Source organism: Dipodomys merriami, unplaced genomic scaffold (genome assembly GCF_024711535.1).
Source record: "Dipodomys merriami isolate MVZ:Mamm:240054 unplaced genomic scaffold, mDipMer1.0.p SCAF_14, whole genome shotgun sequence".
Lineage (NCBI taxonomy): Eukaryota > Metazoa > Chordata > Mammalia > Rodentia > Heteromyidae > Dipodomys > Dipodomys merriami.
The window spans coordinates 26268558-26284166 of record NW_027202715.1 but is presented as its reverse complement, the minus strand read 5'-3'; the positions used below and the strand labels follow the sequence as shown (position 1 = coordinate 26284166).

Below are 15609 nucleotides of genomic sequence, written 5' to 3'. Positions count from 1 at the left end.
CATCTGACATTATGAGAGGAGGATTCAAGATAGAGGCTTCTCAGTTGGTCACTGATTGGAATGACAGCTATAGCTTATGGCCATGTAAGATTGTCCATGTAAACTGGAGTTGTTGGTCATAAGGAATCAATACACTCCAACCCAATTATTTAGAATTTTTGGCAGACAAGGGGATCATATAACTAGCGAGACCGTGGAAGATGGTGACACAAGTTAGTCCTTGTTGAATGTTACAGGGATCAAGAGCTATGTATTTCTTTTATTTCCAAGTTGGTTGAGCCTGTGAAGACAATCGTACACCAGTGTGGTATTTCCCAATACTATTTCTTGCCCCCTTGCTGTGGACATTTGCAGAGAACAAAACAATGTCCAGGCTGCCAGGCCTGTACATTCTAATGTGAGGAACTGATGGAGTAGCACATAGAAGTCTTCTGAACATGTCTGGCATGTCGGCATCCCATCCTGCTATCAGAATTATGCCATTGCTTGAGTTAGGTGGCAGAAGAGAAAAATACATTTCTAGAAGAAAGACCCTGGAAGTTCTTTGCTTCTGCCACAGCACAGTGCTTCTCACTGCCTTTGGACTCCTTTGAGCATATTTGTCTCCATTCTGCTATGGAACTCCTCTGGCATTGGTGGGGAGGGGGGTCTAAGTACATCCCTAGGGAACTTCAGTCCTAATTCAGGAAGCACCAATGGATCAAGAATGTGTTCCCAAAGTGTTCACATACTGGTACACAGCTGTCAGCAAATGAGCTACATTTCATTTTCTGTTTGGAACTATAGCTTTTAGTTCTATGAAAGGGAAAGCTAAAAGACTTATTACCAAAGATGTGTGTCAGGACCCACTCATACTTTGTTTTGCTAAATAGTTAATCAGGCAAATGATACACTTCCCTTTGAATCTCCTATTAAAAGAACTTTTTTAAAAGTCTAAGCTTAAATCTCAGTCATCAGTGTATGACAAAGAAGCATTATCAGGATTAGGAAATGACACATCTTTTAATAGGTTAGGGCCACATCAACCTATCAAGACTACTAATACCCAGATGAAGACATCTGTGTTTGATTGCTGGTTTCATCCAGGATACACAGGGCTGGGTTCTTCTGAAAAAGTACAAACTTCTGTGCTTCCCATATACCCCGTTGTATAGCTAGATTTGTGCTGGTGCCCATAATAATGAAGGCAAGCTCACAACTTTTTTCTTTGTTTATTTGGAGAGAAATGTCCATCTTTATGGAACCCGAGATGATACTGGAATGAACATGGTATAACATCAGGATGCCAAGGCAGTCCTTATTTACAGAGGAAAGAGGCTGGCTGCTTAGGTGTGGAGTGGAGCAGGTCCCTTCTAGAAGAGATTACATCATCCTGCAGTGTATAGCCGGCATTTGGCAATATAGTAAGAATACCTTTTCATTGAACAATCTTAGAGCTTGGTAGATAGGAATATAAAATGGAGAAAAAACAGTAAATATCAGGAATTTATCATTCACAGTTCATTTTTTAAACAGCAATGTGAAAGAAAAACGTAAAATACATTTTCATAAGCTGGCTGGTTGACTCCATTAGGCACATGGAACATTTGTCCTGTCCCATCCATATATACACATAAAAAAATCCGATCGTATTTGCATATTATACTCCTGAGTAAATTTATGAACTTCTGTTTAATCTGAAGCTTATCCATCACTTATCTCTAAAGTCAGATTTCCAGGCACATCAACAAAACCATTGAACACCAAGACAAGTGTATATCATTAACTTTCTCATTAAGGGTAGCCACCTCTGTTAAGGACTGAGTCAGAAATTCAGAATTCTTAGGTGGGAAGTTAGAACACCTGTATTCTGAGCCATCATTTTTTACTTTTTGCTAGTACCAGAGTTTGAACTCAGGGCCTCACTCAACCGGTGCTCTATCACTTGAGCCATAACTCCAGCCTGGTTTTTGCTGGTTAGTGGGAAATAGAATCTCTCCTATGGGCCTTAAATCTTCAGCCATCTGGACATCAGTTTCCTGAGTGGCTAGGATTATAGATGTGAGCCTTTGTGGTTTCACAGAGGCTAGACACAACTTTCAGTGATGTCAGTTTGCCTGTCATAACATGATTTTGGTGCAGATGTGGAAGTGTGTTTTATTTCTTTGGCACACCCTGAAAAGGCTGTCTAGTTCCGTTCTTTATGCAAAATAGGTTCTTGATAGTTGTCTTCTGCATTGATATTTAATCTAGTGTGGGATGAATTTGTCCCATTTGGCAATCTTTAATGGACAGGCAATATGACAATGCTGAAAGGCTCCAAGCACTCATTTTATCTGAGGACGATTACTGCCAAAGACAGTATTTATTTCATCCTTGTGATTTTGAAGATGAGCTAAGAGGTGGAATGTACTTAGAAGAGACAGGATGTATAGTGGGCACTCCAACTTCAAGGATGATAATGATTACTAATGATCATTATTTCTATGCCAGGCTCTGGGCTAGAATAAAAGTTAAAAAAAAAAAAGTCATCACATCTGCTACTGTAGAACTTAAAATCACATAGTGATTGGGTCTCTAAATCCAGTGCCTACTGGGCTAGTCAGGATCCACAAAGATAAGAAATGGACTATGGTACATTTTAAGACCACACACCTGGCTAGCGGACAGGGACAACTTGGCTCATTGTTGCCAGATCTTTTCAAAAGTTAGAAATTTGTGAAAGCTCCCAACTTGTAAGAACTAACAACAAATACCAATTAAAAAAAACCCAAACCAGTGTTTGGGGGGGGTGGGGGCTAAAAGTCATTACAGGCTAGAGTCCTCTTGGGAGTGCTGGTTTGTAACTACTTGACACAGTGGCTATGAGAACCCCAATTTCCTTATTTTTGCAGGGGGTGGGGGCGGGGAGCAGCTTAAACAGATGTGGATAAAAATAAGATGTCAGTTGCTGGCACCTTCCAAAGATGCACAAAACTTATACAAGCTGGGAGTTTTCAGGGTAGAATTGAATGTTAGGAACTGTCTCTTCAGCAACTACAGAGACACCAATGGGACTAGTGGGTAGATTGGTGGGGCCAGGAACTCAGATGATGAACTCAGCTGCCTTTCGACAGAGAACACAAGAACACTGTAGAGCACAGGTCAGTGAAGAGTTTAACACAATTTATTATATGCTTAAATAATTGACTAGGTCATCCAGTGTCTGGTTTTTCATACATATGTCATTAGAATCTATGTGTCCATGAAGGTTGATTTTTATGTGAATATAATCAACAAAGGAAAGAATTTCACCCAAAACCCAAATAAAAATGCCCTTGAAAACACAGTAGCAGCCTTATTAACCTAATATGACACTGCTAGAATGGTTACAAATGATTGGCTTACTGAAAGGTGACTACATCTTATAGCCAGTACACAATACAGGAATAATTTTACAGCGAGCTGCCATTCTACTAGCTAAGGATTTCTGTTCAGTTCATTTTAAATACCCCCAACTGGGGCCTCTTAGGAGCACCATCCACCTCTATAGCGGCAAGCATTATCCCCCTTTTAAGCACTAACAGCCTCCCCCCACCCCCGAAAGCAACTACTGTATAGGTGATTTTTTTTTTTAATTTTTAGGTCATTTCATTGAAAAATTGGCAATAGCAACAAATATTAGATGAAGGGCTTTGTGTTTACAGATAAAATCTTCTGTGTTGCAGTATACTGTAGTGTTTGCAAAATTGGAAAAAGATTTAATCAAAATAAGGTGATACACATGCATCAAAATATTAATATTCTGAAGAAAAATTTTTTTTCACAGAACTACAGAATTCCTCATCTGGGGAATTATTTAAATTTGCAGCAGATTTTTAAAGATTTGCTTTTTCTTTTTAAAATCAAGCTAGCAGTTTTGCATATACAAACATTATAATTGCGAATATACAAGAATCAGTGAAGAGTTCCCCCCACCCCCAGAGTCCCCTCCCTCCTCTTCTAGGGTGAAGTCACTTGAGCCCCTATTAATGTTAAATGCATTTGTAATATTCTGTTTGTGTTCTAAGAGGCAGTGCCTTATCAACATTTATTCTATTTTTTTTTCTGTTAGAATTTATACAGTGTTGTTATTTACAGCAAAACTATCGATGTTTTAAAAAAGAAACAAATAGTGTTTATACCCTGACAGTTTGGGTCCAAGAAAAATAAGGCGAGCTGTTGTGGATTCAGTAATTTTAGTGTTTCTCAGTATTTTGATCATCTCATCTCCTTCTGTCCCTCTGGCGGCAGGAATTTCTTCCTTTTTGTAAATGACACCAAATTACTTGAGAGAAACTGTTAACAGCATGGCTTCTTGTATGTACACTGCATTGCTCATTGCACACGCGCCAATCCCGGAAATGAAAGTGAATTTCCATGCTCTGTAAATTGGCTCATGCTAAATTAAAAGGTGAGTGGGTTTCTTTTTCTTTTTGCATTAAAAAAATCATGCCATTAATGTGTGGAAGCAGCAAACACACACCCCCTTCTTCATAAATTATTTTACTTCCTGCTGATATTTCTTCTGTTAAATTTTCAATACTGGCAGTAAATACACATGCTCCTGTGGAAAGAGAGACAGTAGGTAGTGAGTTGGATTTCTTAACCTTGGTTTTCTTTTTCTCCCTTTCTCTCTTCCCTCCCCTGCCTGCAGAGATCTTAGCCTTCCTTGCTATTCAACAGGAAATCTTGGCGCTGCTGAATACCTCAGTGGACCAGGTTCTAGGGTATACTGGAATGTTCTTGCAAGGCATGACCTTATCAAGACCTTCATAAAACTTTACTGTTTTATGGTTTTAGAGACTGATTTGGAAAGACAGTTGCTTGGTTTTGTCTTGGAAGCTCTCACATGCCATTTTGCAGTCCTTAGGGCCTGTCTTTATCATTTATGAAATGATTTTGCTGAGAGATGACCATCAGTATCACCACCCAACAGATCAGGTGGGGCTTTCCAGCAATGAGTGTACAGCGTACAGAGTTAGGATCCTGCATCTCAGCATTGCTGAAGTCCCCTCGTATGAAAGGCCAATTGATCTTTGAAAAAGGCTAAAAACTTCATTGTTTTTCTTCATGCAAGTTAAAATTAAGGGCAAACTTCTACTGTTATAATTAATACTGTCCCTTTCCTTGCTTGAAGTCTATGAAATAAATGAATTTTATTTGAGCTTTTGCATTAATTCTCTGCTAAAAATGTCCTTGTCCTACTGGATGATATCTGTATAAGGCATCAGTGTATTATAGTCAGCTTAATCTGTCAAAATAAATCAACCTTCAGCAGAGCATTTCATACTTTTGTACACTACCAATCTTACAATGAACCTTCCTAAAACAAAGTTCTTTCAATATTGAGTGTTTCCTCCTTCACCAGTGTGAAACACTGACAAACTTGAATGCTTGCTGAAGACCTCTAACAGAAATCACAAGTTAAGGCAAGAATGGTTTTAGGAAACAAAACAATCCGCCCCCCTCCCCCCACCATTTCCATTAAAACTAATCCAAGAGAACCTTTACAATTCTGCTTCTGTGGGGGCCTTAAGTGTGTTTCTACCCACCTTGAGGTGGTTTATTTCCCCAGACAAGTGTCTCTCTTTTTAGGTGGATTGGCTAGTTAGAATAAGACGACTTCTGTCTCCTCACTAGGAGCTTTGGCTTCCTTTTTTTTTGTTCCAAAGTGCAATTGACCTTCATGTCTCAGGTCACTAAAGCTTGGAGCCAAAAAACACCAAAGTATCCATTCCTTCTTGGATGATCTCGTCCCTTCCTCCCAGGACTCTGCAAGGCTTCTAGAGAAGGAAAGTGACTCATTTGGGCAGATCGTATTACAGAAGGTGGGCAATTCCCAGGAAGATCGGGATTTCCACACGTCTGTTTCTACCACTGAACTCTAATCTTCCAGGCACCAGGCTGCTTATACAGCTCAGTGATAATGTCACCGGAGTCTTCCCTCTTTTTCTTAGGGAGAATACTCAGCAGTTTTCTCTAGTTAAGCCCTATTCCCTGTGGGGGCCCCCATATTTAAACTTTATACCTTAATTACTGTGCAATTTATAAGCCACATCTAAAATATTACAAATATATAGTTTGATAATTTTTAGTAAATTTATATATTTTTGAGGTTACTATGACCCTGGGTAAGTTCACGCAGGTCAACTTTTATTTTTAACACTTCTAAAACTCAATCCAGCTTTTTCCTGGTTGAATTGTGCAGTAAGAAACACAGTGCTTCTCAACACAAGCAAATGTTGCCTTTCTAGCTATAGTAGTTGGTAGAATTTTTTTAAAATGCTGTTAACTATGGGGTATGTTTTGGGTAATAATGGGTGTATTTTGTCTTCAAAACAGCAGAGGTCAATTACCCTTTAGAAGTCTCTTGTTCTCAATCCGTGTGGGTCCTAACAACATGGGTACAAGAGGGCCATCTGTTGGCCAAAATGCTTTATTAATAGACACCAATTTAAAAAAAGAAAAGTCTCAGCTCACATCCCATAGTGACTTCTCCAGAATTACTTGGGATAGAGCCTGTTATTTAAAAAAAAATGTGACACAATGGAATTCTATGCCTCCATCAGAAAGAATGACATTTCCCCATTTGTTAGGAAATGGAAAGGTTTGGAAAAAATTATATTAAGTGAAGTAAGCCAGGCCCAAAGAAGCATAGGTCCCATGGTTTCCCTTATTTGCAATATCTACTATATGTATGAGTCAAGCGGAAAAGGTCAGATAATGTGATGTTAGGAAAATGAACCCTTAAATATGTATTTTAATGTTTTCGTTTCTTTCATGCATGTGTTTCTAACGCATTTATAAGATTATTTCTTTGTTGCTTTGTATGTCCCTCCCCCACAGTGTAACCCCTGCTTTCACTATATTTGATGTCAGTATAACATGTGGAGGAGATGGGGACAAACAAGTCGTTTAAGGATTCAGGTGGACCTGTTGCAACAATGAGAAGTACAAAATGTCATGTCAAAACCAGCTTTACAATGTCTGTGTATGGGGGGGAGGGGGGTAAAATTGGGTGGGGGGAGGGGGGAGGCGGGGAAGGGAAGTGAAGGGTAAACAGAGGAGGAGGCTGCAATGCTTGGTAAGAAATGTATGCATTATCCTGCCCATGTAATTGTAGTCCCTCTGTACAGTATGTTCTCAAATAAAATAAAATACAATTAAAAAAAATGTGACAGTCAGTGTTAGAGGGGTGCATCTCCAAGTGTAATGTGTACAGGTCACCTAAGATGACCTTCAAATGTGAATTCGTTCATCGTAAATTCTGAAGATTCTAGACTAGGCTATGTGGATCTGACTGGTCCAGTTTTGTGAGCCTGACTTTGAGGATCTAGACTGTGTACCCCTTAGCAACTCCATATCGCCTTCCAACTTTTTTTCTTGGTCCTTAATTTGTGACCAGTTACACTTTCCGTCTTTAAAATCATGTCTCTCATCCTTCTTTATGTCTCAAGGTTGTTTCTGTTCTCCTAATGAAGCCAATTTACCCTTCCATGTATCCTCTTACTCATCTGGGCCATGTTGCTGAGTAGCACTCGAGGAAAGCCTTTCTGATGGCCTTCCCACAGCCCACAATGGGCAGAGAGAAGCATTTGCTCTAATTCTGCCTTTCTCTTCCTACCCAATTTCCCTCTTCTTTTCCTTCCTTTTCACTCTCCTGTCTTAATTACAGGAGTCAGGGGGATTAAAAACATTTTCAAAAACAGTAATTCTATGTAACTATAATAAAATGTAGCTTAGAAATTGTTTCCAAGTCAGAATAGATTTGTTCTCAACTAAGACACAAGGGGTTTTCTGAGCCTCTTCTTTGCTAGTGAGCCATGATTGAAAAATATTTGAAGTTACAAATCTGATAGGAAAAGTTCTGTTTTTTGATTTTTATTACTTCTGATCTCATTTGCCTCTTGGACTAGACTGTGGAGTTATAGTAGGCAAGAGTTTCCTCAAATGAGTGGTAGAGACTTGGAGTAATTTCCTAAACCACATAGTTCCCTCTACTGCCTAACTGGGGTACTGCATAAATTTATTTGAATAGGATACAGGAAGGCAAAAGTGCATGGCCACTGATAAATATACAATGGTCAGTTAATCTGTATTCTCTCCGAGGAAAGTTTCTCTCTCCCACTGATATTATATCACCTGGGTTAATATTTTGAGATAAAACCAAATATGCTAAAAAGTAGAGAATGAACACGTAGGCAATTTTAGATTGGAGAATCTAAAAGCCAAAACAAAGGAACATCAGGGGAGACCTTTTAAACTTTTTGAAAAAATAGGTGCTCTTTAGGGCTCCTTTCCAAACTCCGGTTTTGTTATCTTCAATTTTTTTCCTAGTTAATGACATCGGTAGTGTTCAATCATATCTTTAGTAATGGCTACCATGATTTTTTTTCTTGAAAAAAACTATAAGTAGTTGTACAAAGTGGTCTCAATTACTAACATGTGTTTTTTAAAAAAAATATGTGTGGTCCTAATGTTTCCTTAAACTATATACTTATCTAAAATACTTAAATGTCTCATGAGTGCTCTAAATTCAATGAGTCTATAGGGCTTTAAATTCAAGGCTTATATGGTCTGACTCTCACAATCCATTCTTTTTCCCCTTTTTATATCACCCAGTTACTTATAACACAAACCTGGAAGTCATTCCTGACTCAAGACTTCACTTTACCCCAAAGCTACTCCATCAGGTGCTGCTACTAATCTTTCAAGTTCCTAACACTAGGATACAGATCCTGGCTCGAGCCATCATTATGGCTTGGTTGGGCCACAGCACAGACTTCCTAACTGGCACCTTAACTTGTATTGCCTCATCCACTGTATACATAGAGGAGATAAGAGGAGGAAGTGGAAAACAGAAGAAAAGGGAAAAAAAGATCAGGTGAGGTTCTCCCTTAAGACACTACAAAGGCTTCAGACTCCTCTTGGAATGAAATATAACCCTTACTCCTGGTCCACAGGGCTGTAAATGATGGTACATTTTTCACATCACCTTGTGCATGTCCTACTTTCCCTATCTTCTAAGACACTGGTGTATTCATCTTCCCTTTCCTCAGGTACAGTAGGCCTCTCCCTACCTCAATGCCTTTAAACATGCTGTATCCATTATAGTCCTCATCTCCATTGTTTTCATACTTGGTGCCATCTATAAGATCTTAATTTATATGTCATGACTTTAGAAAACTTTGTTTCCAAGTCTAATTGTGTTCACATTACTTCAATTGGTTCCTGGCGTTATATTCTCTGTGCTTAAACCATATTTATTTCCTTTCCTTCCTGGTTATAGACCTGGGAAATCTAGAAAGGCAGTGCCTATGGAGATTTTATTCACCATTGTATACCTCGTCCCTTCCACGCTGAGCCAGGGAGATGGTCAAAACATTTGAAAAAAATGGAATAAAACATTCAGCCTCAAAGAAAGTGCAGGCCTGGCAAGGAGTACTGCTGTTCACAGTGCTATTGACTTCTTTAGCAATGGGTGAGGTCATGAGCATTTTCTGAAGGGAAATGTGGAATTCAGCCATGATTAATGTATACCTTTGTCATGGCTTTCATCTGAGGCTGATCCCTTGCCTTCACTTCACTAATCCAATCTTTTAATAGTACTTGAAGTAAAATTCACTTTATAAGAAAACTTCATCTGGGGCTGGGAAGGTGGCTCAGTGGTAGAGCGCTTGCCTTGCATGCATGAGGCCCTGGGTTCGATTCCTCAGCACCACATAAGCAAAAAGAAAGCCGGAAGTGGCACTGTGGCTCAAGTGGTAGAGTGCTAGCCTTGAGCTGAAGAGCTGAGGGACAGCGCCCAGGCGCAGAGTTCAGGTCCCACGACTGGACCAAAAAAAAAGAAAACTTCATCTTAAAAATGAAGACTTTTTGTTGTTGTTGTTGGTTGTGGGGCCTGAACTCTGGGCCCAAGCATTGTCCCTCAGCTCTTCAGCTCAAGGCTAACATTCTACCACTTGAGCCACAATGCCATTTCCAGCTTTTTCTGCTTATGTGGTGCTGAGTTGACCCCAGGGCCTCATGTATGCAAGGCACATACTCTACCACTGAGCCACCTTCCCAGCCTATTTTCTTTCTTTTAGAAGAGGACAAGGCAGCATGAGTGTAGAATAGGAAGATATTTACTATAGGTTGCCTTTGTACATGTGTCAGATTTGTAATTTGCTTTTGAGTTTCTAATAACTACCAAATACTATTTGAATAGTAAAGAACTTAGGCGCAGGTTTTTTTTGTTTTTGTTTTTGTTTTTTGTCAGTCATGGGCCTGAACTCTGGGCCTGGGCACTGTCCCTTAGCTCTTCAGCTCAAGGCTAATGCTCTACCACTTGAACCACAGTGCCACTTCCAGCTTTTTCTGCTTATGTTGTGCTGAGGAATTGAACCTAGGGCCTCATGCATGCAAGGCAAGCACTCTACCACTGAGCCACCTTCCCAGCCCCTAGATGAGTTCAAATTTTTTGCTTCCCCTCAGCAGAACTCTGTGTACATCACTTACTTTTAAGCCAAGTTTCCTTTTATCTAAAGAAAACATATAGTACTGTCTTGGTAATTACCATCAGGTAAATGTTTTGCCTAGAGTCTGGCATAGAAGAGTCTTTTTGATATGAGATGATTACAATGTGGGAATAATTTCCAAGACAGTAAACTGTCTCCTGCTACTACTGCCTTCCTACTACATTAGAGTTTGGATGACATTAATCATTTTGCATTCAGCCTAACTTTACCACATCATGTGGCTGCTTTGAGCCTTGGTGTCATTATCTGTAAGACTGCAACCAAAATTGGCCTGGCCTATTCCCGAACTTATTTGATGGCTTAAATAAAAGAACACACATTGTAAACTGTAAACCAGTATAGACTTTACAAAAATGGTTAAAAAGACATTAGCCATGACTCTATATTAAAGAAAAAATGGTAGAATTCACATAGCTCAAACGTCAATTGGTTCTAAAATGGTAAATAATAAAATTTTTGATATTGCTACCTAAAACTCCATAAAACTGGGTAGCATTTCTTTAGCTTATTTGTTCTGTTTTATACATATATATTATATATATAATTATTATTCTTTTATTATTTTGCTGGTTGTGGAGCTTGAACTTAGGTCCTGGCACTGTCCTTGAGTTTCTCTGTGCTCAAGGCTAGTGCTCTACCACTTGAGCCACAGCACCACTTTGGCCTTTTCTGTTTATGTGGTACTGAGGAATCAAACCCAAGACTTCATACATGCTAGGCAAGCACTCTACTGCTAAGCCACGTTCCCATCCCATGTTATATATACATATACATACATACATACATACATATATATATATATATATACATATATATATTAAACCTTGTTAGCAGGATTATAAAACATTCACCATTCACTATATCCACAAACTGATTTTTTTGTCCAAAACATTCATTCAATATTCTGGAGTTCTGGGTAGTATTCTGGAACTCATTTCCTAAGTTCCTTTATGGAAGGCAAACACTACCCTGGAGGGGTAAAATTAGGCCTGCAGTCAAATGACTATTCTTTCCAACGGACATATTACATTTGCTTTGGGCTGAAGTTACTTTTACATTCATATAAATGAATGTATTTCAACCCCTTTCTCCTTTGACTGGTATTTCTCTACAAGGTGAATGTGTATAATTCTAAAGCTATTTTTATATGCATACATTCTACAGGACCCTAGAAGTACAGCTATTTCTTTGTGTCATTACTCTTAGATATTAGACACACTTTCCTGGAGAAAAAGGGTTTCGCTGGCCTAAGTGATCTTTGTGTTTCTTTCCCACTTTGAATCTAAGTATATGATTGCACAAGTTGCCACACTCTTAGATATTAGACACACTTTTCTGGAGAAAAAGGGTTTCGCTGGCCTAAGTGATCTTTGTGTTTCTTTCCCACTTTGAATCTAAGTATATGATTGCACAAGTTGCCACGCTTATTTGGGCATACTAAAGCTGACTGAACTCTCCTCTACTTGCACTTCATTTACCGCCTTGAGTTGCTTAAATAAATGGATTCAATACAGCAAACTCATGCTTAGTATTGATGTACATCTTTGTCATGGCTTTCATTTGAGGTTGATCCCTGTGTGTGAGACAGAGAGAAAGAGACAGACAGGTAGATTCATTATAGACACATTCAAGCCATTCTTAATTTTTCCATTTTCAGTTAATAAAAAGCAAGTCATGTTGATCTCTTGGCTTAGCCATTCTCACCACCAAAGCTAGCATCTACAACTCCTTTTTAACAGCTCAACCATTATTGCCTTCTCTAAGTCACTTGTGTTTTCTGATAGTCTGTCTCTGTGGTCCATGCTGTCTTAACCTTCTGAGGCCTGGAATAATGGGCGTGCTTAACCACATACAGCTACTGTATGAGATTTAGTCACTGAACTTATGCTGTGTTTCAATCGAGAATAGATTCTTAGATGCTGTTGTGTGAAAATGCGAGTGCATTTATAAGCATTATTTGTTGTTAAATAGTCTTCCTGTTAGATTGTATATGGCTACTGTATTTCATAGTGAGACCTCACTCTTAAGACAGCAGGAGATTCAAAAATCACTATTTACATTGACTTCTGCAAGCAACCATTTGCATTCAAACTTCTGCCTCATTTTCCAGGAGAGAGTTTATAGACTGAACTAGAGTCAGGTTTTAATGTGCATATATCTGCATCCAGAATCACAGGAAGAAAACAAGTTCATATTGGATTGTTTTCAAAGCTGGAACTCTGTAGGAAAAAGAGAAGATCTGAATTTCTTATTTAGGGAAATTTAGGTTTCACAGGAGCGTCAGCCCCGTTTTTGTGGAATGTGCACACCATGCGCTCCTTGACTGACCATTCACTGTTATGAGTGGCTCTTCTTTTCCACATGCCGGATTTCTTTCTTCGTCTTCATCTTATAAACTTCTCCCTGCTTTAAAAGGAATGTGCATATTAAGATTTTGTGGTGGAAGAGTTTTAAAAGTAGTTTCCATTCTGGTTGCTGGAGGCTGGATTAGGGTAAGTGAAATTGTTCTTGAAACATATTGGCACTTCATGTCCAACAATGCATCTAATCTAATTGGCTTACCCACACAGATAAGCATCAAAGCAAGCAAGAACACACCATCAAAATGAATATAACAATGGCTGGACTTCACAACAATTCAACCATTAGTGATTTAAAAAAAGGCAGCTTGTCCATTTCCTGGAGTTAAGCTAGAAGAAATCATCACTTAAGCTTAAAAGGCACCAAATCTCAATTTAAAAATTAGCATTTAGTTGTAATTTATGAACTGGAAATGTCTCAGTAAAGCTCTAATCAAAAACTAAGTATCAAGGAAATACTGTTGACTTAAGGAACTTTTTCTGGTCTACTATTTGTCTTCTTTAGTTTGTGGAATTACCCACACTCCCTATACCAAGACTCAAGAAGACACTAATTTCGCAGAAAACAAGAGCACTAGGAACACACTAATCTGAGAGTGAGTCTTTTTTTCTTACCCTATTTTTTTTTACCCTATTTAAACAAATGTACAAGTAGTCTTTCTAATGTTCTGATCTAGTACGTGGACATTTTCAGCTTCCTTTTTTCTTAGGGAAACAGAAAAGAAAAACAACTAGATGCTTTGATAACCTGAAATTTGTTGGGTGAATGGTACCACTCAGATGAATTTGGCTGTGTAACTGGAAATAGGGAAACCTAAAGTGTGAACCCCCTCAGGTGAAGATGGAATTTAGATTTCCCTTCAGAATACGCAGTCAAGAGAAAGTGATCACTTGGAAGTATGGATTGTGAATTAAATTTTAGCTATCCTAATGTTCACATCTTATCCTTTGTGTTGTCCTCCACACAAATGGAGGTGTCTCAGTAAGACACCCAGTTAAGGCCAACCCCAGGGTAGGATTTGGGCCCTCCCAAGAAGAAGTTTGTTAATGGTAAAGGTTTCTATTTTATCTTTTTGTCTATCCAACTAGAACATTATATCATCCACAGATCTCTGTGAACCCCTGAAGACAGTATTATCTATGTGATATATATATATATATATATATATATATATATATATATATATATATATATGTAAACATTCAGGCATGCTAGAAAGGCAAGTCTTTTTCTTTGACCCTGATCAAATGCACGTCAAAAGCAGCGAGGGCTTGAAGCTGCCACACTGCAGATGCCAGTCTGATAGCAGGGCTTTTTAGGTATGCACAAGCTTTTATCCTTTACTTTCTCCTTGGCAATCCCTCTCCATTACCACTTCATCCTGTTTTCTCTCTTGCGGGACAATTCGTCTTATTACTTTCCGAGTGATCTGTAGGAAGCAACACAAAGAAGCAAAGATGTTTCTGTTTCAGGAGGTGGTGACACTCTAGCAGAAAAAATAGCAGTGTTTTTAATGCAGGAAATTAAATGCCAAGAGAAGCATGAAATCTCAAGGAGGATTACTTTTCTGGTGATGAGGTTGCCTTCATCATCAGTAAATTGTTCTTCAGTGACAGATTCACCAGGGATGGTTTTCGCTTCCTCTCCCTAAGGGATGTGGCATAGAGGTTAACAGTATATTGAATAAAGAAACTTTGGCAGCACAATGAACTCCACACACATGCTCTAGACGTTGAGAAAAAACAGCAGCAAATTCTACTTGCTTCTCTTTCCAGCATGGAGGAAAAAAGGCTGACCAAGTTAACTGTGGTTAGTTAACACTTAACAACCTTCAAGCATTAAACTTCAAGCATGGATAAGAATGAGAGATTGCAACAAGTTCCAAAAAGGGAGAATTCTCAATTATATAATTATAGAATGTAATCACCCAGATCAACAACAAAACCTTAGCCAATGACTTAAGCTCTGATTAAACCATCTGAATCTGAGCACAGTATTTCTCCATTAGACTATATCTCTAGAGATTTTATAGCTTGAGTTTTGTCTAATTTAAGACAATACCTTAATTGAAGCATGGTATTTATCAACCTTACTGTTTCATTTGAAAATTCACAATGGCTCATGCCTATAATCCTAGCTACTCATGAGGCTAAGATCCGAGGATATGATTTGAAGCCAGACCAAGCAGAAGTGCCATGAGGCACTTATCTCCAATAAACCACTCAAAAACCAGAAGTGGTGCTGTAGCTCAGAGTGGTAGAGCACTAGTCTTGAGCACAAAGAGGCTCAGGGACAGTACCCAGGCCCTGAGTTCAAGCCCTATAACCAACAAAAAAGAAAATAAAAGTAAGAACTCACATACAAAGGGTACATATTATAAGGGTATATAATTATTACATAATTATATATTATATAATAAAACATATTTAATATATAATATACTATATATTATACATACAATTTTTTAATGGAAGACAGTGAAAAATGTCCGGAGTACAGAGAAGACTGGGGATTTCATAGGTCTTAAGTGAAAAAACTGTGTTCATAGTTTTTAAGTAATATGGTAAAGTGAAAGGGTCTATGTGATGATTGGACATTGCCATAGACCAAAGGGTAGGGGATACAACTACTAGCAAAGAAATGGAAGCTCACATCTTTCAGTTAGTAACTGTTTTGAAGGGGAAACTGTTGGCCAAAAGACTTCCTCTGGTAAGTTAAAAAAGAAATA

The 15609-nt window shown here is 38.5% G+C and overlaps 1 protein-coding gene across 6 annotated transcripts in view; it reads right to left on the bottom strand.

The window, feature by feature from the left end:
- Window positions 1–3123: 3123 nt before the first annotated feature.
- Window positions 3124–15609, bottom strand: part of Ank3 (ankyrin 3) — a 557851-nt gene continuing 545365 nt past the window's right edge. For 4 of the 6 annotated variants that reach the window (XM_070021048.1, XM_070021049.1, XM_070021050.1 and 1 more), the window contains 2 exons: window positions 12849–12926; window positions 3124–4564 (listed from right to left, as the gene is read on the bottom strand). In XM_070021048.1, coding sequence (XP_069877149.1) covers window positions 12858–12926 — 69 coding nt within the window. In that variant the 3' untranslated portion in view covers window positions 3124–4564; window positions 12849–12857. Of the gene's footprint in view, window positions 4565–12848; window positions 12927–14253; window positions 14311–14444; window positions 14529–15609 lie in introns of all 6 variants that reach the window. The other 2 variants (XM_070021046.1, XM_070021047.1) reach the window with 1 other exon arrangement.